Source organism: Globicephala melas, chromosome 1, assembly GCF_963455315.2.
Source record: "Globicephala melas chromosome 1, mGloMel1.2, whole genome shotgun sequence".
Classification (NCBI taxonomy): Eukaryota; Metazoa; Chordata; class Mammalia; order Artiodactyla; family Delphinidae; genus Globicephala; species Globicephala melas.
In genome coordinates, this window is record NC_083314.1 from 1,220,444 (window position 1) to 1,241,170 (window position 20,727).

General features: G+C 61.5%; 1 protein-coding gene across 1 annotated transcript; it reads left to right on the forward strand.

Annotated features, from left to right (window-relative positions):
- On the forward strand, positions 1-19,988 carry CSRP1 (cysteine and glycine rich protein 1). Its single transcript, XM_030844395.3, has 6 exons — positions 1-217; positions 10,058-10,170; positions 15,422-15,590; positions 16,395-16,524; positions 18,423-18,516; positions 18,958-19,988. Exons 2-6 carry the CDS (start codon positions 10,059-10,061, stop codon positions 19,032-19,034), a joined length of 582 nt encoding a protein of 193 aa, XP_030700255.1. The 5' UTR covers positions 1-217; position 10,058; the 3' UTR covers positions 19,035-19,988.
- The last annotated feature ends 739 nt before the right edge of the window (positions 19,989-20,727 follow it).

A 20,727-nucleotide genomic window follows, 5' to 3' on the forward strand; every position in this document is an offset into this window, starting at 1 on the left:
TGCGGGACTGCGCCGTGACATCAGCGCCGGTGCGGTGACATCGGCGCCGGTGTGGTGCAGTGTGCAAAGCCCACTGGTTGGCGTGGCCCGGACACGCCCTCCCCGAGCGGAACAAAACGCCGCGCGGGCCGGGCGCGCCCAGCCCCGCTTCCAGAGCGCTGCCGTGCCGGTCGCCCGCTCGCCGTCCGCCAACCGCCGCGCGCCCAGCCGCCGCCAGGTGAGTGCGCCCCGGCCCCGCCGCGCGCAGGGCGCCCCCGGCCTTCCGGCCCCGCCGCCGCCCGGGAAGCTGCGAGGAGGGTCGCAAGGAAAAGGGGCGGCCAGGGCCGGCGCGGGCCGCGGAGCGGGGAGAAGTGGCGGCGGTTGGTTCTCTTTCCGGGAGGCGCGGGACTCCTCCCCACCCCGGGCTCCCGGGACACAAAGGGTCCCCACGTGCCCCTGACCCGGGACGGCCAGTCTCCCCACCACCTGCAGGTCCCGCGGCGGGACAATCGGCGATTCTGCGCGCGCACTGAGCTCATTGTACAGCTGGGGATGAGGGCGGCCGTGCCACCCCCCGCCTGCCCCCTGGACAGCGTGCCGAGGGCAGGGTGGGGGAACATCTAGGTTCAGGGCCCGCCTGGGGCAGCTGTGCCCCGAGCCCAGGTGTTTCACCCTTAGGAAAGGACCAGATGGCAGCCGTCCCCGGTCACCCCCCGCCACGTTCACGCCCCCCCTCGCCCCTTGTCTTGGCGCTGCGTGGGCACCATCACCCCAGCCTGAAGGAAGCCACAGTGTTTGGTGGCCTCAGTCCCTGAGGGCCGGGGAGCAGGAAGGGGCTGCTACCAGCACACTTGAAGCGCTCTGCAATATGTTACTCAGCAAGCCCCCTCGAGGCAGGCGTCGGATCTGCCCTCACAGGCCGCAGGATGTCCTGCGAACGCCTGTCCCATTTGTCGTGCTCTAATCGAGACCTGGGTGTAGGCGGGAGGGTGCGTGGGCTCAGCCCTTCCCCGGAGGCCTGGGCTCTGGCCACCACCCCTGCTCCTGGGCGCGGGTGGGTGGGCAGCCCCCTCCCAGCTGCGAGGGCTTCACCTGGGGATCCCGTCCCAGCGGCTCCGGGAGGTCCAGCGGGCTCTCGTGCAAAGCCTGGCCCTGACTGACCCTGAATGCTCACACGACCGTGGACAGGGGGCTTCGCCTCTCACGCTCAGCTTCTTTGTGGGGCGCTACGGAGAGGGCACGACACAGGCCCGGAGCCCAGAGGGGCCAACTACTGCCTTGTCCCTGGGCCTCGCCGCAGCCTTTCCCCTGCCCACCCCGCCACCCCAGAAGCTGAGGCGGCTGGGGGAGCTGGCCGCCCCTCTGTCAGCTCAGCGTGCAGGCTGGGGTGTCTCCGGGTGGGATCTGGGCACTGGGTGTTGTGCCCCTGCTGCTTCTCACTTGCAGCCTCCTGCTGCTCATGGGGGGCTCGGGCTCTCTCCAGAGAGACTGTCCTTGTGGCTGGATCCAGCCCTGTACTGCCCACAGCCTCCCAGGGAATGGCCCCGTCCCGCGGGGAGGAAATCCGGGCCGGGGACAGGCAGGCGGGGAAGGAAGTTTATCCTGCAGAGGGTGTGCTGTGGGCCAGGGAGGGGGAGGGGCCGCACTGCCTCTGTGGAGGGTCTGAGGGGTGAGGGACGCAGAGGCGAGACGGCGCCTGTGCTGCGGCACTGCTAACAGAACGTGAAGCGCGGCAGGGCCACGGCCTTTGCCTCTGGGCCGTCCCGCACTTGCCTTCCCAGCCCAGGTGTTTTCTTTTCTCAAGGCAAACGTTTGCCTGCTGGTGAGCTGGTGAGCCCTCCCTGGCCAGGAGCGTAGTGTCAGCACTTGGTTGGCGAGCGGTAAATATTTGGTGAATGAAGCGGGTAGGAGTGGGCGGCTCGCGGAGCTGCCCTACCGGACACGTGTGAACCTTGCAAACGGGCGCTCCGGTGCTCGCCAGTGCCCCTGTGCGTGGGCTTGAGGCCCAGGTCAGGGAGGAGAGGGACGGTCTCTATTTACTCTGGGTCTCCTGGTGGGAAGGCAAACTGGGAAGGCTTTTCTGCGAAGCTGCTGGAATTTAGATATTTCTGTAAGCTGGCTTATTGTGAAAAGTCGGCTTGAAGAGGACAGAGGAATCCTGCATTAAACATTTTGAGGTGCTGGTGAGAATAAAGGTCACCGGTTGCCACCACGCGGGCGTTCTGGCAAGTAAGAACTGGACAAGCGTCAGAGCTGGCCCTTCCCAGAGAGAACAGTAGGCAGATGTCTGTGCTTGTTGGGCCCCAGGGACTGGCCTGTATCCGCCCTGTGTGTGTTATCTGGGACAGTCTGTGAGGTGGGGCGGACGCTCCCCATTTTACAGACGAAGAAACTGAGGCTCAGAGGTGATGAGTAACTTGCTTGGGGTTGCAGCTGCCATTCAGACACAGGCAGACTCCTTGCAAACCCACGCCCAGTCATTCGCGTTACAAAGAGCTTTATGGTGGCTCATAAACTACTTAAGGAAGATGTGGCTTCGCAGAGTGAACGAGGATGGAGTCCCGTTAGAACGCACGACCCCTAGGTCTTCCCTTTGCCGCATGGATGGAGAGGAGGAGGGGGCCCTTCTGGAAGTCGGGGCCTGGGTCCCAGGTGATACGTTTTCACCAGGTCTGATGCGTGTTTGAATTTTGGTGCCGGGTGTGCAGGAAAGAAAGGAAGCCTGGGAAAGAGCCTGCTTGAGGAAAAGACACACACACACACACACACACACACACACACACACACACACACACACACACACACACACACACACACACACACACACACACGAGCTGGGGGTGAGTCGGGGAGGTGCTGGGTACCTGCTGGAGCAGCTGTGCTGCGGTTTCCTGTGGGCAGGAATTTCTGTGGTGGTGATGGGGCCGCACTACGCAGCTACCCAGGAATTTGTCTGACGTCAACACTGAGTGATTCCCATGTATGGTAAGGAGTGTAAACACCGAGGCAGCTAGCATTTCCACCTCTTCCCAGGGGCCGGGAGGCACTGTCTGATTCCTGCAGCGACAGTGGATCACAGGCTCAGCCCCCACCCCACCCACCAACCCGGCAAGCACACCCTCCTCTGCAGTGCCCCCCGGCTGTCTATACAGGAGCCGCGGGGGCAGGGGCTTCCCGAGACGTCAGTTGCAAACAGCCTGTTTTATGAGGTCTAAGGGCTCGTGGGTTTTGGTTTTGCTTTTTAAAACTGAATCCAGGAAGATCGTTCAGACCTTTCCAGCATGGGTAACCAGTTGTTACTAAGGTGACATCGTTCCAGATAAAAGCAAAGACACTTACCTGTTGGTCAGCCTGTGAGACCTTGTTATGATATAGGACTTCCTGTGACGGTCTGGAAATACTTAAAATGAATTCTAGACCCCCATTTCTACCTTGGTTGACCTTTGGACTTCTGAACCCCGGGGGTGGAACGCTCTGTTATACGAGGCGCTGGGGGGCACGCGCCAGCCCAGCCCACTGCCCCACGAGGGCCTCGGGGCCTGGACTTGAAAAGACAGAACTCAGAGAGGGAGGGGGAGAGGGAGCCAGGTGACTGTCGAGTTTTGGGAACCGTGGGGTCTGGAGGGATCACAGCGCAGCGGTGCCGGCCGGCTTCTCCCAGAGGCTGAGTCACGTGCAGGGTCCCCAAGAAGTCCCGTGGAGCTCAGGCCGGGCTTGTATCGCATGTTGGCCCTTCGTCGCCCCAGCAGTGACCGTTCCTTTCAAGGCAGGACTGTTTGCCAGGCTCTCAGATGGTACCTCTAAGACCTGGGCTCTGAACCCTGAGCGGCGGGGTGCCCCCACCCCCTGCCTTGGCTCCCTCCTGACGTCGGTGCGGGGAGGAAGGGGCCGAACAGCGAGGTGGAAAGGGTGACAGCTCCCCTGTGTACCTGGCTGGGTACCACACAGCCAGGTGATTCTAAGTAGGCAGGCACCTGACTGCGTGGGTGGGGACCTCAACTCTGTGCCCAGAGGTCACCCTTTGGCCCTGGGGGGCAAGAGGATTTGGAACGGGAGAGGTGGGGATTTTCCACTGGGGAAATGAAGCCATGGCATGGATTGTCGAGTCAAACCGCTGATCTGAGGAGAGGAGGCCTTCCCTCAGACGCTGGGAGCCCGCGGTGAAGGGCGCAGCGTCTCTGAGATGGCTTCTGAAACCTGAAACCTGACCACACCGGGCCGTCGCCTCAGGCCGACTTTCACAAGATGTGGGGTGCACGTGGGAGTCTTGCCCTGTGTCCGCTTCTCCCTCTGCTGCCCTGCGAGCCCCGTCTTGGGTCTCTGCTCTTGAGACAGAGGATCTGATGAGACGGCTGCCCAGGAAGGAGGGGGCAGCACGCCGAGCCTGTCACTCGTCGGAAGAGTTCAGTCCTGGGCTTCTCGCTTCCGACCGGCCCTGGATCCTGACATTTCCGGCAAAGAGCTTCCCGGGTACTTCCAGCCATTCAGCAGAAAATTGAAGGCTGGTTGTCTGTCGAGATTGTCGACATGTGAAGTGGGAGGAACCAGAGCTCTCTGGAGGAACCCACTGCAAACCCAGAGTGGCTGATGTGATCACAGGGACAGCAAAGCTTCTTGGTCCCCCAGAGCAGAAGACAAAAGAGTTAAGACAAGTCTCTGCTTGCATCTGGGGTGCGGGGGTGACTACACCCCAAGGAAGGGCAGGGCACTCGTCCCTAAGTCAGGGATTCCGGGTCCCTGTCTGGCGTTGCTACTTCTCAGGCCTTGCTGCTCCCAGATGCGGCCTGGCTGGGGAGGGGAGCGGACATCCGGCCCTCGCCTGGGCCCGCCCTGCGGGTGGTCGCCAGGAGGGCGCCCTTGCAGCACACCAGGCCCTGGGGCATCGCTTGATAATTTCTTTCCTGATCCTCAGAACAACTTAAGGGGTCAGTGGATGGTCCGATTTAGAGACAACCACATCAAAGCTCAGACAGGAAAGTCGCTTGATCGTTCAGCTGGGAAGGGATGAATCCAGGTCCCTTTCTCCTGACCTCTGAACTGAGCCGCCTGAACTCTGACCCAGAGAACATCTCTCCTCCCCGTCGGCTGCAGGGCCTCTGTCCTCAGAACTGAGCAGGCAGCTGAGAAGGAGCTGGGCATCCCTATAGGAGCTCCAGAAGGTCTGAGAAACAGTTTCCTTTTAAGGCAGTTGGGCCTCCTGTCCGCGGAGTCCGGCTGATGAGAAGACGGGGCTGGTGGGAAGGAGGCGGCCGGGGCTCCCCCAGCTGAGACTCCCCCCGCCCACCCGCAGATCCCTCAGAGGGGTCCTCACGTGGGTGGGGGGAGGGGAACCTGTCCAAGGCGCCGGGCCCTGTCCCTTCTCTGGGCTCCCGAAGGGGACCCCCACCAAGTGGCCTGGCTGAGGAGTGGCCCAGCCGGGAGGCGCCCCAGGCAGATTTCGCCCATCCTGCCCTGCCCCTGGTTCCCTGGGCCCTGCTGGCTGTGGGCCCCTGACCCGGAGCCAGGGAGAACAAGGGCGGCCTGTTGGATATGTGGGTCTCCACGAGGGAGAAGGGCTTTTGTGTCGGGAACAAAACACTGCTGGGAACAGCTCCCCACCACGTGGTCGGGGAAGCCTCCTCCCTTAGGGAGGAGCCTCCCTAGGGGCTGGAGGACGTCCCCTGTGGGTTCAGGGGGTGGAAAGCAAGGTGAGGATGGAGCCCGGGCGTCCTGGACGCCCCCCGAGTGCAGCCCCCTGAATACGATGGTACCAGCACAGTGACTGGGTGGCTGGACCCAGCTGGGTCCCAGTTCTGCTTCCTACAGCCTGGTGACCGCAGGGGGCTGGCCTGGCCTCCCCAGCCCTGTGTCTTCATGTGTGTCACGGGCGTGTCCCCAGCCCCAGGTCACCAGGAGAAGTGGATGGTGTTTGCAGACTGCCCGGCACACAGTAGGTCAGCAGACTCAGGGCAGGCTCTCTGCCGGGTGCCGCGGGCAGGGGTTTAGGGGTCGCGTCTAGTCACCTCGTCGGAGAAGCCGCATGGCTCCGCGTGAACCAGAACCTCTCCCAGGGCTCCCTGCCCAGTGGCCGTCCCGGCACCGCCCCGCAGGGACTGGAGTCGCCAGGTGGCTCGGGGGTGTGGGCTCTGCCCCGAGCACCTCCCTGGGGTCACTCGGTGCAGCCGTGCCTGCCTGATTAGAACGGGGCTCTGCAGCGAGGGCGGCGTGGGGGACGGTTAGGCGGGCAGTACCGACCTTGCTTCTCCCACCCGACTGTCCTTCCTGGTTTGCAGCGCCCAGCTCTGGCTCAGCAGGGCAGAGGGGCCAGAGGAATGGCGGGGCCTCAGAGGCCTGGGATGGGGCCGGCCCTGCGGCTCCAGGAGCTCGAGCGATCCTGTCCTCTGGGGGTGTGGGATGTGCGGAAGCCTGATGAGCTGTGGACGGTGCAGAGCCCGGAGGGGAAGGCTGGCCCTGTGCAGGTCAACGGCCAGTCCAGACCCATGTGGGTGAGGACGGTGGGCCTCCGCCCTGCCCAGAGGGCTTCCACATGCCTTGCCCCAGGCTGGGGCAATTAAATCACCAACCCTGAGGATGTGTGAGGGGCGGGCGGTATAGCAGGAGACAGAGCTGGGAAGGTACTCGGGGAGGCTCTCTGGGTGAGGAGTGAGCGTCCCCTTCTGTGCCAAGAAGGTGTGGGGTGGGGGGCGGGGGGTGGCTAGGAAGGGGATTCCAGAAGCAGGGTGGCCGGAATTGTCCTCTCTGGGGATGCATTCAGGTGTAGGGTAACTGGCTTAAACGGCAGGGGAGCTTCTTAGTTTGTTTAACTGGAGAATCCGGAGACTAGTCAGCGTGGTGTCTGGCCTTGTTCTGTGGCTCAGTGATGTCAGGGCGGCTCCCTTCCCTGCTGTCAGCTTCCTCCCGGGACGGCTGGTCCCCCTTGGAACCACAGCCCCGGAGCCCATTGCTCCCCCTTCTCACTCAGGGGAAGGGGGCTTGCTTCCAGGACATTCTCTCTGAAGATCAGGATGTTTTCTTCTCCGGAGTCCCCAGGACTCCCCTCTGTCTCCTTGGCCTGAAATGCATAGCTGGCCCATCCCCAGCCGGTAACCCGGGCTGGTCAGCTTGGGTCCAGGCCGTGCGCGCTGGCTGCAAAGCAGGGCGGCTCCCGAGCAGAAGGGGACTGGAGCGTGGTGCTCCCTCCCAGGGGGCCGTGGGCCAGCTGAGTGAAGGTGAGTGGGGAGAGGCCCGGAGAGGCAGGGCTGTCAGGGTTTGGGGTGAGCAGGTGAAGGGGGCACAGAGCAGGTGCGGCCGGGAGAGGAGAACTGCTCCCCGTTCTAGGGTTTGGGATAAGATTCCTCAGTGCTGGAGAGAATGGCTGGGGTTCCAGCAGCAAAAAACGGACAAGTCAGGAAAAAGAACAAGTTAGAGAGGAAGGGTAATGAGTTCAGGTGGCTCGTGTTGAAATCGAGGTGCTCATGGACCATCCAGGTGGAGGTTCTCCCGTGGAACCGGGTGTACGAGCCTGGGCTCGGGGCAGAGGTCAAGGTCAGCGATGAATGGAAGTCCTTGGCAGGGGTGACCTCGGGTGCAGTGGGACCAAAGGAGACGTGGGGGGAGAGAGGGACCAGGGTGGGGCCAGAGGAACCCCAGCTTTCAGGACACGGGAGGACAGAGCAGAGGCAGTGAAGAGAGACTCACTGGTCCACTCCGGCAAAGCCTTGCTGGAGATTCCCACGGTTCCGAAAATATTCCAGCCTGGGTCCTCGGAAGCTGGCGTCACCAACACCCCTTCCCCACGTGGAGCCTGCTCTCGTCCCTCACGTACCCACGGAGCATTGTGAGGGCCTCGGGCTCTGCAGAGCTGGATGGAGGGCATGGACCAGCTGTGGCTCTCAGTATTAGGGGAGCCGATTTATTGAACACCTGTATGAACACCTGTGTGTCAGGTGCACACACCTGTACAAACACGTGTGTGCAGGGGACTTGGTAGTGAACCTCGACTGGACCTTCTTCTTGAGCGGAGGCCTGTGTCCACTGTCCGGTGGGGCGGGGGGGGGGGAGAAATTTTCCTCCACCCTTCGAGCTTCTTCTGACTGGAAAAAAATTAAATTGACACGAGACAGATGAACAGGAGAAAATCAAAGTTCAAGAACATGTCTACATGGGAGAGACCCAGGAAACCTGAGTAACTCCCCAAAGTGGCTGAAACCCTCCCCTTAAATATCATCTTCCGCTAAAGACAAAAGAGGAAGTTGGGGGTCGTGGAAGGCGATTTACCTGGAGATGGAAAAGCAAATGCTCGGTGAGCGAGTGTTTGCTGAGCCAGCAGACACGATGGGACAGAGCGGACTCTGGTCTCCAGGCCCTGCCGACCCTCCCAGCACACCTGGCCCGTGTTCTTTGCAGAGATCTCTGGTGATAGCTCTGGGGAACAGGCCCTCTATCGAAATTCTTTTAGGCAGTTGGAGGAAGGTCAGTTTCTTCCTGAGTCTGTTGGGCCTTGATTGTTTTCGGCTTGAAATAATCTGCAAGACAGAGAGACGTTTCGGGATGGCAAGTTTTGTCCCCATCACCCATCTTGTACCCGCAGTCGCCATCGCCCCCCATAGAGCCCCCCCACCCCAGCCCCGTGCGCTTCTGTCCAAAGAACTGGAAGGGTCGCCGTCCCTCGGCAGCCAGGCATCTGTTGAGAGTGGTTGAGATGGGCCTTCCCTGATCTCGGGCTCTGCGGGCATCTGTGTCTGCCGCTCGGGCTCTGACCTGCGGGGTCGCCTCCCCTGTGCCTTGGATTCCTGCACTAATAATCGTCACCGCACACTCAGCACGTGCCAGGCACTGACGCGCCTTTGACGCGCCGTGTCTCACTGCATCCCCGGAAATGATCTGTGAGGTAGCTTTTGCTTTTATCCCCGTTTTACAGATGTGGAAATCAAGGTTTAGAAAGACCAGCTACCTTGTTCAAGGTACACACAGCCAGTGAGTGGCAGGGTCAGGACTGGACCAAACCCATCTGGCATCAGGACCCCAGCTCAGAACCAATACCTAGAGCATCGCAATGTTGTCCCAGGCCGCCTCCTTCGGACTCACCTGGGTGCTTGTTAAAAATTCACGTTCTTGGGGCTTCCCTGGTGGCGCAGTGGTTGAGAGTCCGCCTGCCGATGCAGGGGACACGGGTTCGTGCCCCGGTCCGGGAAGATCCCACATGCCGTGGAGCGGCTGGGCCCGTGAGCCATGGCCGCTGGGCCTGCGCGTCCGGAGCCTGTGCTCCGCAGCGGGAGAGGCCACAACAGTGACAGGCCCGCGTACCGCAAAAAAAAAAAAAAATAAAAATTCACGTTTTTGTACCTCATCCTCAGAGGTCATGATTCATCGGGTCAGAGTTGGCGCTGGAAAATCTGATTTTGCAAAAGGCCCCCACCTCCCCCATTCTAATGGACTCGTAACTGGGCCCTATGTGCCTACCTCCTGGTTTAAAAAAGAATGGTTTTATTTGTGAGTTGTATCTTATATACAAAAGAGTGCATAAAACCTGCATATGTGTGGTTCAAAGAATAATTACAAAGGGAGCCTCTGTGTGATAACCACACGTGGCTGGTGCCTTAGCAGACCCCTTGGTGGCCCCCGTTTTCTCTCTTTGAGGTAACGAATCTAAGACAGTAGTTTGTGATACTCATTGCCTTGCTTTTCTTTATAACTCTCCCACCCATGGGTCCCTCCCTTGACGATAGAATTTTGCCTGCTTGCAGGCCTGACACAGATAATTTGTGTTTTATGAGTTCTAGCTTATCTGCTTCTTTTGCTCCAAATTCATCTTTGTGAGATTCATCCCTGCGGACGCACGTAGCAGATGGTTCGTTGTTACTGCCGTTATGGCCTGTATCTTGTGCTTGTTGTGTATCCTTTAGAATGCCGGGCACGGGGCTGAAAACACACCGGTTGCTCAGCGATTACCTGTGGGCTCTGGGGTGGGAAGCCCCCAGGTTGCCGTTCTGCCCCCCCAGCTCCCCCCTCGACCTCTGTCCCTGGCCTTTCTGTTGTGGGCCATCTGTGTCTCCATCTCCCCGGGGGAATTAATTCCCGTTTCCGCGTCCACTTTCAGAATGCCGAACTGGGGAGGAGGTAAGAAGTGTGGGGTGTGCCAGAAGACGGTGTACTTCGCTGAAGAGGTTCAGTGCGAAGGCAGCAGCTTCCACAAATCCTGCTTCCTGTGCAGTGAGTACGCACCCCTCCCAGGCCCTGCTGTTGCCATGGGGACCGGATGGGGCAGTCAACACCCCGGGAACTGGCCCCACGGGAGGTAAACAGCTCGACATTTGGCTGGCACGCAGCTGGGCGGGGAAGCACTTCAGGGCCTCTTTGTTCCTCAGAAGCTGTTTTCTAAGGGGAGGGCGTGAGCTGGCCTGAGCCGGAGGGGTGGCGGAGGCGCAGGGGCTGAGGGTGGTGGAGGCACAGGGGCTGAGTGCCGAGCAGGGAAGACTCGGCGGGGGAAACTTCCCGCTCTCTCTTCTTTCTCTCCCTGCCACAATCCTGGCATTTAAGCGGAAGATACTTTTAGCCCAAAGTTTCATCAGGCTTTGGACCCAGATTACCCCTTGTTAAATGGCAACAGGAATCACAGATGCAGAGGACAAACTAGTGGGGAGGGGGAGGGCAAGAGAGGGGAAGGGGATTATGAGGTCCAAACTACGATGTATAAAAAAAATAAGCCACAAGGATGTATTATACAGCACAGGGAATAGAGCCAGTATTTTATAACAGCTATAAGCGAATAACTTTTAAAAGTGGTGAATCACTATGGTGTACGCTTGAAACTTATATAATCCTGTACAGCAACTATATTTCAATTAAAAAAACATTTTGTCAAGGCAGCAGAGGCAGCAGCCTCAGGGGAAGCTGCGTCTAGGGAGGAGCTGGGCTCCCCCCACCCCCCGCCACCCCCCGCCCCTGCAGCCCGAGGCCTTTCCCCGCACTTCCCATCCCCGCCTGGAGCTGGGCTCTCACCCTGCACCCCCACCCCTGCAGCCCGGAGGCCTTTCCCTGCACCTCCCATCCCCACCTGACAGTCTGGGGTAAGAGGAAGGTGAGCTGGAGGAATTTGGTCCTGACAGCCGGACCCAGACCGGCTGCTGCAATCACAACCTGGATGAACAGGAAGCCAGGCAGTGGCCGCCATCCATCCGGGAGCTGTCGGGTGGTCCGGGGGACGCAGGGCATGCAGAGGCCGTGGTGCTGCACTGGCCATGGGCTGGGCCGGGCAGCCTTTCAGAGCTCCCGGCCCAGGAAGTGGCGGATGGAGGGAGCCTCCCCATTTTCCTGAGTGACGGGGTTCATAGCGACAGAGCCGAGGTTCTGGGTTAGAAGAGGTGACCTGCGTTCTCCTTGAGCCCAGGCAGAGGGGGAGGCAGGGAATTGGGGGGTTAAGCTCTAGGTTTCAGAACCAGTTGGTCAGGGTTTGGATGTGCATTCTGTTTTTGTTCTCTGCGTGGTGATGGGCAGGTTACAGGGGGGATAACAACACCTACCTCATGGCGGCGGGGGGATGGGGGTATGAGAATGAACAGGGAAGGGGTTCGGAAAACAAACAAAGCAGTTGGAGCAGTTGTGAGTGTTCAGTAAATGATAGCAGCTCCCCAACACACACACACACACACACACATATACCCACACACCCATACACACGTGTACATGCTCACGTATACACACACACACAAACACACACACATACACACACACACACACACACACACACACGGCCCTGGTGTGGCTCAAGGACCCCTCAACAGCGGCTGACATCTCAGCCTGTCTGGGAGGTCTGGGAATCGGGCCCGCGCCCCCGCCTTCACACGAGCAGAGTCGGGAGAACTTGGCCGCCTTGCTTCCAGGAGCTCGTGGTCCAGAGCAGGGTCCAGACAGGCCGAGGGCCGCCTGCTCCCTGGATGAGCATCAGATCCCACCTGCTGTGGGCGGAGCAGCCAGAAGCCCCGCCCAACACAGCCACACCCTCCGGCCGCAGAGACTGATCGAGGGCCGCCGGTGGCCAACAAGCTTGGGTGGGGCCTTTGGCGTCCAGCCCGGAGGAGGCCGCCACCGGTGGCGTCGTGTAATCAGCGATTCCCTGCACTCAGGACTTTGTGAGCTGCTTAGTTTTTTCAGAGGGAATAAGAGGCTTTGGCCCTGGCCTGGGAGAGGGTCCAGACTGCCGGCCCCAAGGACCCCTCTCTGCCCTCAAATGTTGCTTTAATCATGGACTGAAACGGGCCAGCCGGGCGGGGAGGCCTGCAGGCCTGCCTGTGGAGGAGTGGCCGCTGGCCGGGCGGTCCAGGGAAGCCAGGAATGCGGGGCGCGGGGGGTGGTACAGGAAGGAACGGGCAGGCCTGGGGCAGGGGTGGGGTGCAGAGGACCAGAGACAGTTGTGGGAGGTCAGGCTGGGGAGCGGGGCGGGGAGGTCTGCTGCAGGACTACCGTAGCAGCTACAGGGCAGCCTCCCGTGTCTCTGGGGTCTCCGGCTGCGGCCGAGTTCCTGGGCACTGGAGCTAGAGGACGTCCCCAGTATGAGCATCTTCACAACCTGCTGATTCTCGGGGCCTAGAGCAGCATCGGGCGTGCAGGTGTGTTTACGAGTGGGACGAGGGTCACTTCTTTTTCAGTGCCGTGGGCCTAAGTGTCCAGCTGGAATCAAGAATGCAGAATCACCCTCAGAATCAGGGGACCTTCACTCCAGAGGCAGAGAAAGGCCAGCAGGGTGTGGGCCTGGGTGGCATCAGGGACCTCAGCCCCTTGCTGGCCAGGCCTGGGTGAGTCCCCGAGAGAAGGTCCTCTGACCGTCCTGGTGCTTGCCTCTGGTTCCTACTCAGGTTGGCATCCACGATCCCTTTCCTGGGGCCTGGGCTACGCAGGACGCTGCCCTAGACGGCTGGGGAGAGCAGCCTCCTCCCTGGGCTCGGCGCACAGGGTACAGCCTGGTGGTCTGAGGAGGGGCCGCCAGTCCCCATCCGCAGGCATCCGCAGGCAAGAGGGCTCGGCTCTGCGGGGACCTGCCCCGAGGCTGCTGCTTCTCCGAGCTGTAACGGCTCCCACCTGGGGCACGTCAGCCCTGTGGGAAAGCAGAGCAGGTCTGGCCTCTCCCCGAGGTGGCAGCTGCTGGAACTGGGCTGCTCCCCAGAACCCGGAGCACCGGGGCACTCTCAGAGCCCTGCACGCCCCCAGCACCAGCATCGCTCACCCGCAGGCTGTGGTCCCTCGCCCGGCCCACCCGAAAGGGCTTCTGGGCTGGCAGGGAAGAATCAGGCCTGAAGGTCAGGCTGGGCTCCGGCCGGGCCCTGCTTCGGCTGGTTCTATGAGCTGGAACTTTTCTGTGGGCCTTGGTTTTCCTTCCAGAAACAGAGAATTACTGTCTTGGGGTGGGGTGAGGGGGCCCTGGCCTCTCACCTGGGGCTGCCTCTGCCCTGTGGCGTCTGGAGTACATTTTCCCAGCAAATGCACACAACCAACCCGTACTTAAGTTTTTCTGTTTGGTTTTTGCTTAACATGGTTTGGTAGAAATTGATTCAGGCCTTCCTTCAGAATTCCCCTTAGTGGAGTTTCTGGAGGAGTCTGCAGGTGCCCAGACTGGACCGGGGTGGAGGCCAGAGGCCAGGGCCTCTGGGACAACGAGGCAGAGCGGAAGCGGCAGCGAGGTCGGGGTGTCCCCCTATAGAGGCTGGGGCTCAGGTAGGGAGCCGTCTGGAGGGCTCAGTCGTAGACCCTGGAGTCTCCTCTGGGCTGAGCCCCTGGGTCTCCTGCTGGCAAGGTCGCTCTGAGGAGACCTCCGTTCCTCTCGCCCTTCTGTCTCACTTGCTGCCTCCCCTCTGGTGTTGGAATTTCCAGGTCCGCTCAGGTCTTTTGGGAAGCAATTCCAGGCCAACTTCCCACCCGAGAAGGAATGTTGGAGCCCCACCCCCTGCTGTTCCCGGGAGCCAAACCCTAGGGAGGCGGTGGGAAGATCCATATTTGGGTCCCCCGAGTGCCGTAAGGACGTGGGGATCTCGGGCAGGACCACAGGGTCCTTATTTAGTCTGAAATCTCAAACCTGAGCCCTGGGGGCAGAGAGCCGGCCTTTAAAGGCAAGGGGATGGCTGGGAGTTCCCTGGCGGTCCAGTGGTTAGGACTTGGTGCCTTTACTGCCAAGGGCTCAGGTTCAGTGCCTGGTCAGGGAACTAAGGTCCCATAAACCACACAGCGGGGGGGGGGGGGATCTGAAGGCGAGGGGATGGCAAGCTGGCCAGAGCTGAGCGGAGTGCCTCTGCAGGGAGGAGAGGCCGGCTCCTCCAGGGCTTCCCGGGAATCCATCTTCAGAAGCACGTGTTTGAGGATGTGGTCCAGGTGGACAGACTGAATCCCAAATCTGAGGGCCTTCGTGGGACCCAATTAGAATCATAGGCCGAGACCTAAAGAAGCAGGGGAAGTCGGGTCTCTTGAGAGAAGGACTTGGGGGTTGGAAGCCGATGATATTTGGAGGCCTGGCCCCCCGCCTTGTGTTCCCACGGCACTAACTCTGTATCACACTATAGGAGCAGTGGACGTTTATGATGCCCTACTGTGCACAGGGTACTGTGCTAAGTACTCCCCGGGTGAGAGCTCATTTAATTCTCACAGCCACCTTTTGGGGGAAGGCTGTCATCCGCATCTACCAGGGGACACGAGGGCTGGGAAGGGGCAGGGAGAGAGATTGGGCTCTAGGCAGCTGACTCTCCATGACCCTGGGCTCCGGACTGTTTTACTCTGGGTCGCTGGACACAGCCCTGCTCTGAGAGCCACAGGAAGATACAGGCGGCCCGCAGGCTTTCCAGTTTATCCCATTCCAGTCTCTTAACCTTGGAGTCAGGAAGTTCTTCCCAGCATCTGACCTCAGTCCCTCCCGTGGCAAAGTGATCCGGAGATTAGAAATTGCAGATCTTGCTGTCGCATTGAGCACATCCTGCATCTCATTTCAAAGCCTGCCATGCAGGGGGCTTAATAAATACGGCCCTTCCCCTCGGGGAGCATCACTTCCCCGCAGCCCTGCCCCCAAGACTGTAGGGGTGTCCCTTCTGGATCCCGTCGCTGGAGGCAGGAGGCAGGAAAGCCCCGCCTTCCTTCCTTTCTTTTTTTCCTCTTCTGTCAGGACACGTGATCGCTCTGTCAAGAGCAGAGTGAAGGTCCAGCAGGCTTCCTGGGGCTTGGGGTCAGTCTAGGCTCTCGGCTACTGAACCCGGGGACTTCTGAGGGTGCCGAGGACCAAGGAAGGCCCATGCGGTTCCTGGTGGGGGGCGGCTCGGCCAGCATCCTTAGACCCCCTCCTCTCTCCTCCCAGCTCCCTGGCCATCCTGACCCCTGTCACCAGGCTTCTGAAAGATCGGGATATTACGTGTGCGGAGTCCCAGAGAGCGTCGGCTCTCGGGGTGCTTGCAGCGAACCGACTCCCCGTACCCTCTTTCCTCTGCAGTGGTCTGCAAGAAGAATCTGGACAGCACCACTGTGGCCGTGCACGGCGAGGAGATTTACTGCAAATCCTGCTATGGCAAGAAGTACGGGCCCAAGGGCTACGGCTACGGGCAGGGCGCGGGCACGCTGAGCACGGACAAGGGGGAGTCGCTCGGCATCAAGCATGAGGAGTGAGTACGCCCCTCCCAGGTGGAGAAGCACCTACTGTGTGTCAGGCCAGGCAGAGGAGCGGGGGTCCAGCAGGGAATGAAGCAGGCCAGGCTCTTCCCTATACGGCGGAGCCTCAGCCCATATTTTCATGGGCGTCAGAGCTGGGAGGGGCCCTAGGAATTCCTGGGTCCCGTCTCTTCTTTCCACAGATGAGGAAACCCAGCCAGTCTCGGTGACTTGCTGGGGGCCCCTACAGGCAGTGAGTGTCCGAGCCAGACCAGCTTGCACCCCTGCTCACGGGGGCGTCAGTTCCCTTCCCCGGAATCACGGGGTGTCACTAGGTCCCCAGCACCCACTGACCACTGACCTGCTGTGAGTGGAGGTGCTGGCGGCCAGCCTGCCAGCTCCTTGGCCCTGGGGGTGGGGGGGATGCACGGAAGTGATGGATGAGTTCCCACATTTCGGCCAAGGTCACTGCCCCAGTGGGGGTGACTGGTCCACAGATTTCTCCTGGAAAGACTCTTACAATCGGCAGGCCGAAGGAGTCGGGGACAGAGGAGGGCAATTCCTAGCAAACGAGGTGTTCTGGGACTCCAGTGTTTCAGCTGGGGGGCTGAGCAAAGTCTCACGTGCCGGCGAGAGTAACACTGTGCCCGCCCTTGGTGTGTCCATCTGTAAAGTGGGAGGTGACCCCACAGGACCTGGCAGCCGCGGCCTTGTAACAGGCTGGGCCAGGTGGAGGCGGGGTGGTACCCACACGGTGCCAGACCCCCACCTGTACTGCTGCCTGTATGTCATGTCACCGCACGTCCTTCCCCACGCAGGGGCCCCAGCCACAGGCCCACCACCAACCCCAATGCGGCCAAGTTCGCCCAGAAGATTGGTGGCTCTGAGCGCTGCCCGCGGTGCAGCCAGGCTGTCTACGCCGCCGAGAAGGTGATTGGTGCTGGGAAGGTAAGGAGGCTGCTGGGCCAGGGTGGGTGTGGGGACGCGGGCCGGCCAAGCCCCTTCCTGAAGCATGGCTTCCGGAGCTCTGCGAGTGCGACCCTAGCTTTGCTCAGCCAGCCCGAGCCGTGGGCTGCAACTCCCTCCCTTCGTTTCAAAGCCCACCGTGAAGGGGAAACCTTTGTCCCCGTGTTGCTTGTCCCCTGTGGCTTCTGGTCTCCAGGGGGCTGAATCCCTCCCCGCTCGAGCGTAACAGCCTCACCCCTGGTGGAAATGATTTTTAAGCGCCTACGGGCACTTCCTAGGGAGCTGCCAATCTATGGGTCTCTCTAGAATCAGGGGCCGCAGACCTCTCAGGGTGCGTGGACACAAGCCCTGAAAAGAACATGCAAACGTTTGTGGGATCCTGTCTCTCCCTGGGAAGGCGATCCACAGCGTGCGTCAGATTTTCAAGAAGATTTGTGACCCAGAAATGTTAAGAACCACTTGAAAATCCACGTACATCCTGTGTCAGAGGATGTGGACTCAGAAACCCACCCATGTCCCCGCAGGGCGGAGCTTCCCAAGGTTCAGGCCTGTCACGGCCTCCTGGGAGGCGATCTTTTCTAACTGCCTCGCCTGCCCTTCCCCCTCGGTATTCCGATAGTAGCCGCCCAGGTCACCGAAGCACAGTGGGGTCCCCTCCCTCAGAGAGGCTGTGGGCAGGGGTCGGGATTTGCAGCCTGGGACCAGCAGTCGGGGACCACTGAAGGGACATATTCAGGATGGGTGCCCAGAGCGGGTTTCTGGACCTTCACACGAGGCTCGGCTGGGCTCACACGGTCAGCTGTGCGGCCACGGGGCCTGGAGCCTGTCTGCAGCTTCTCTGGACCTGCGTCTTGGCCTCCAAGGCTGTTCAACCTTGAGGAGGGGCCGGGGGGGGGGGCGGGTGGACGGGGAACTCACGCGTAGGACAAGTCTAGACCCAGCACTGGTGCCTGCTGGGGGGCTGGGGGCGCCAGGGTCTGGAGGCAGGAGACAACATGCGCGGGTCTGGCCGTCAGGAAGCCCGAGGGCAGGCAGTTTCCTTTCTCATCTCCACCCCAGGCACGGGCAGCCGTTCGAGGGAGTCTCTTTGCCCTTAAAAGGCCTTGTTTTGTCCCGTCTGCTGCTGCTGGCCTCTGGCTTTCCCGGTTCTGCAGAGCTGTCAGCCCGCTTGGCTGTGCTGCCGGAGCTGACAGCTGATCCGGGCTTGGCAGGCCCCCGCCAGGGGTGCAGCCCCAGGCCACCTTCCCTGGGGAGGCTGCTGGCTGTGCTGCCTCTGAGCTCCTCGTAGCAGCACGAGGGGCTTCTGTGGCCCCCAGGGAACGAGGCTCCTTGGCCTTTCCCTGCGGGTTCAGCGTAGCTCGTGGACCCTTTCTCCTTCCAGTGGTGCCGGGCGCCTCCTCTGTGCCAGGCCCCTGCCCCGCTGCGCCACCCCTCCTGCCGCGGTGACGGCCTTTGGCCAAACCAGGCACCTGTTCGAGGATCCAGAGGCCTGGCGGATCATGAAAGCCCGCCCTGTGGCCAGGCTGCATCTGTCTGGTCCTCACATCCGGCTGCGAGGGCGGCAGCGGTCTCCCCGTGAGGGGTGAGGAGGCCGTGCACCTGGAGGTGATGCCAGGGCGGGTCCGGAGCCCTCGCCTGCTCCAGTGGTCCCGGGCAGGATGGTCCGGATGAGGCTGGGCCGGCCCTGACCGTGGGAGCTGGAGAGCGGCTGCCTTGGTGGTGGTCCCACCCCTGGCCTGCTGCCCCTGCCCACCCAGCACTTTCTCCAGGAGGTGGGGTTAGGGTCCCTCCAGCAGTGGACTGGTCGGCCTTCACGAGTGCTTTCATCACGTCTAGGGGAATGGCTGGGATCAGTACTAACTGCTTCCTTCCCTCCCCAGTCCTGGCATAAGTCCTGCTTCCGGTGCGCTAAGTGTGGCAAAGGCCTCGAGTCCACCACCCTGGCCGACAAGGATGGCGAGATTTACTGCAAAGGTGGGTGGCCCCTCCCCCACGTCTTCCCTTCCTGGGGGTCTGAGGGGCAGAGGGCCGAAGGCCTTGCTAGATGTCGGCCCCTTCCGGGCCTCGGAGTCCGTTCCAGAGCGTCTAGTGCGACACTTTCCCGTTAGCGCTGAGGGGGAGCCTGGGGGAGGAAGTGACTTGGCCAGAGTCACGGGCAGATCGGGGCAGGCTGGGGCAGAGCCTGGGCTCCAGGCTCCCGGCCCAGAGCTCTGACAGCAGATGACGCTTCTCCCGGGATTTCAGACACAGGGGAATGGCCACACCGTGGAGCCGGGGACCTCCTCGCTGTTGGAGTTGACAGGGAGGGGGCAGCGCTGGTGGGCCTCGCTGCTCCAGGGGCCCGGCCAGGCGCTGCGGTTGTGGAGGGCCGGGAGGTGTGGCCGGGGCGTTCTCACCCGTCTGCTCTCTCTGCAGGATGCTATGCCAAAAACTTCGGGCCCAAGGGCTTCGGCTTTGGGCAGGGAGCCGGGGCTCTGGTCCACTCTGAATGAGCCTGCCTGTCGCGAGCCCACGCCTGTGCTTCTCATCACCACCCCTTCCTGGCAGCCTCACGACCTCCACGACTCGTCCTCCCTTCAGCCCTGCACGCGTCACTAAGGACTTGAACTGGGGTGTCTGGCTCCCTTTGCTTCGGGCGTCTGCCGGAGGCCGCACCCCTCCAAGGTGCTCCCTCCGCCTGGGACCTGCCACCCATCACTAGCAGGAGGCCTTGGGGTTCTGGGTCTCTCCCGGCCCTGCCCCACCCCGCAGACCCCTGTCCTCAGCCTCGTAGCTGCATGTCCGTCATCAGCGGAGCCCGGCGGGCGGGGAGCGGGACCGGGTGGGGTGGGAAAGGCTGTGCTTCTTGTCGGGGAGAGGGGCTCCCTGGAGTCCCTCAGAGCCGGCCTTGGGAGTCCCAGCTTGGGAGTTCCTGGGGGACACACAGGCAGGCGCACACCCCAGGGGCCGCCTGCCCCGCTCGGCCTGGTGCCTTTGAGACTGGGGGCAGGTGTCTCCCCACTCGGGCGGAGAGCAAGCCAGGCCTAAGGGCCCCAGAGTCAGGATGTGGTCTGGCCTCCCCAGGCTCGTGCTCCCTGTTGGACGGGGACCCTAATGAAACACTCCAGCATCGCTGCACTGTCAGAGGCCCAAACCCCAGCCCCGGGTCCTGAGGCTGCGGCTCTGTCCTTAGCACGCCTGCCTGACCCTCAGACGTGGAGGGAGGTACGCGCAGCCTGTCTTCACCTGGACACCCTTCCCCTGCCCCCAGCCTTCTCCAGCGACCCCTCTCTGGGCACGCCACCCACCCCGTCCAAGCCCCCAGGTCCAAAGCAGCAGGAGGGTGGGGAGGGGCCAGGCCCCGCTGCCCCCCAGGGACGGAGCGGGGCTGCCCTCTGGACCGCGGGCTGCAGCGCGGGCTCCACTCAAGCTCATGCCGCACCAGTCAATAAAGCTGTCAGAACAGACCTCTGGCGCCCTGTCCTGCTCTGGACCCCCGTGGGGCTGGGCTGGGACTTGATGGGAGCCACCGCAAGTTAGCAGGAGGTCTGGTGGGAAGAAAGTGGCCGCTTCCTGCTGTGCTGGGGCTGCTTCCTCCCTGGCATCCGTTGTGACTGAACCCGCTGTCCCGGAGTGACCCGACCAGCCCAATCCTGCTGCCACATCTGGGGGTGGGAACCGTGTGGGCTTGGAATTTGAGGGGCTCAGCAAGGCCCCCAAACCATGCTGAGAACTTTTCCCAGCTTGGAAAGTCACAGAGTGAGAGGGAAACTCAGCCAGAGGAATGTGCATGTCAAACCCAGAAAGCTGACTTCTGCCCAGGAGGCAGGCAGTGGGGTGAGGGCTGGGAGTCCAAGATCAGGTCCAAGCTCGCTGCCGTCGGGCAGGGCCTGCTGCCTGGCTCACAGACGGCCGTCTTCTCACTGTGTCCCCCTCCCCCCCACCCCGTGGCGGGAGGAGCTGGAGAGAGTTTCCAGGGGTCGCTAATCCCACTCATGGGGGCTCCACCCTCCTGACCTGATCACCTCCCAGAGGACCCACCTCCAAATACCATCACCTGGGGATCAGGTTTTAACACATGACTGAGGGGTGGGGAGGACAGCTTTCAGTCAATAGTGCAAAATTCACTCACTCCGACCCCATAGCCCCAAAGTCTTAACTCTCCTTCCAGAGACTTCAAGTCTCATGCGGTGTCGCGTACACTGG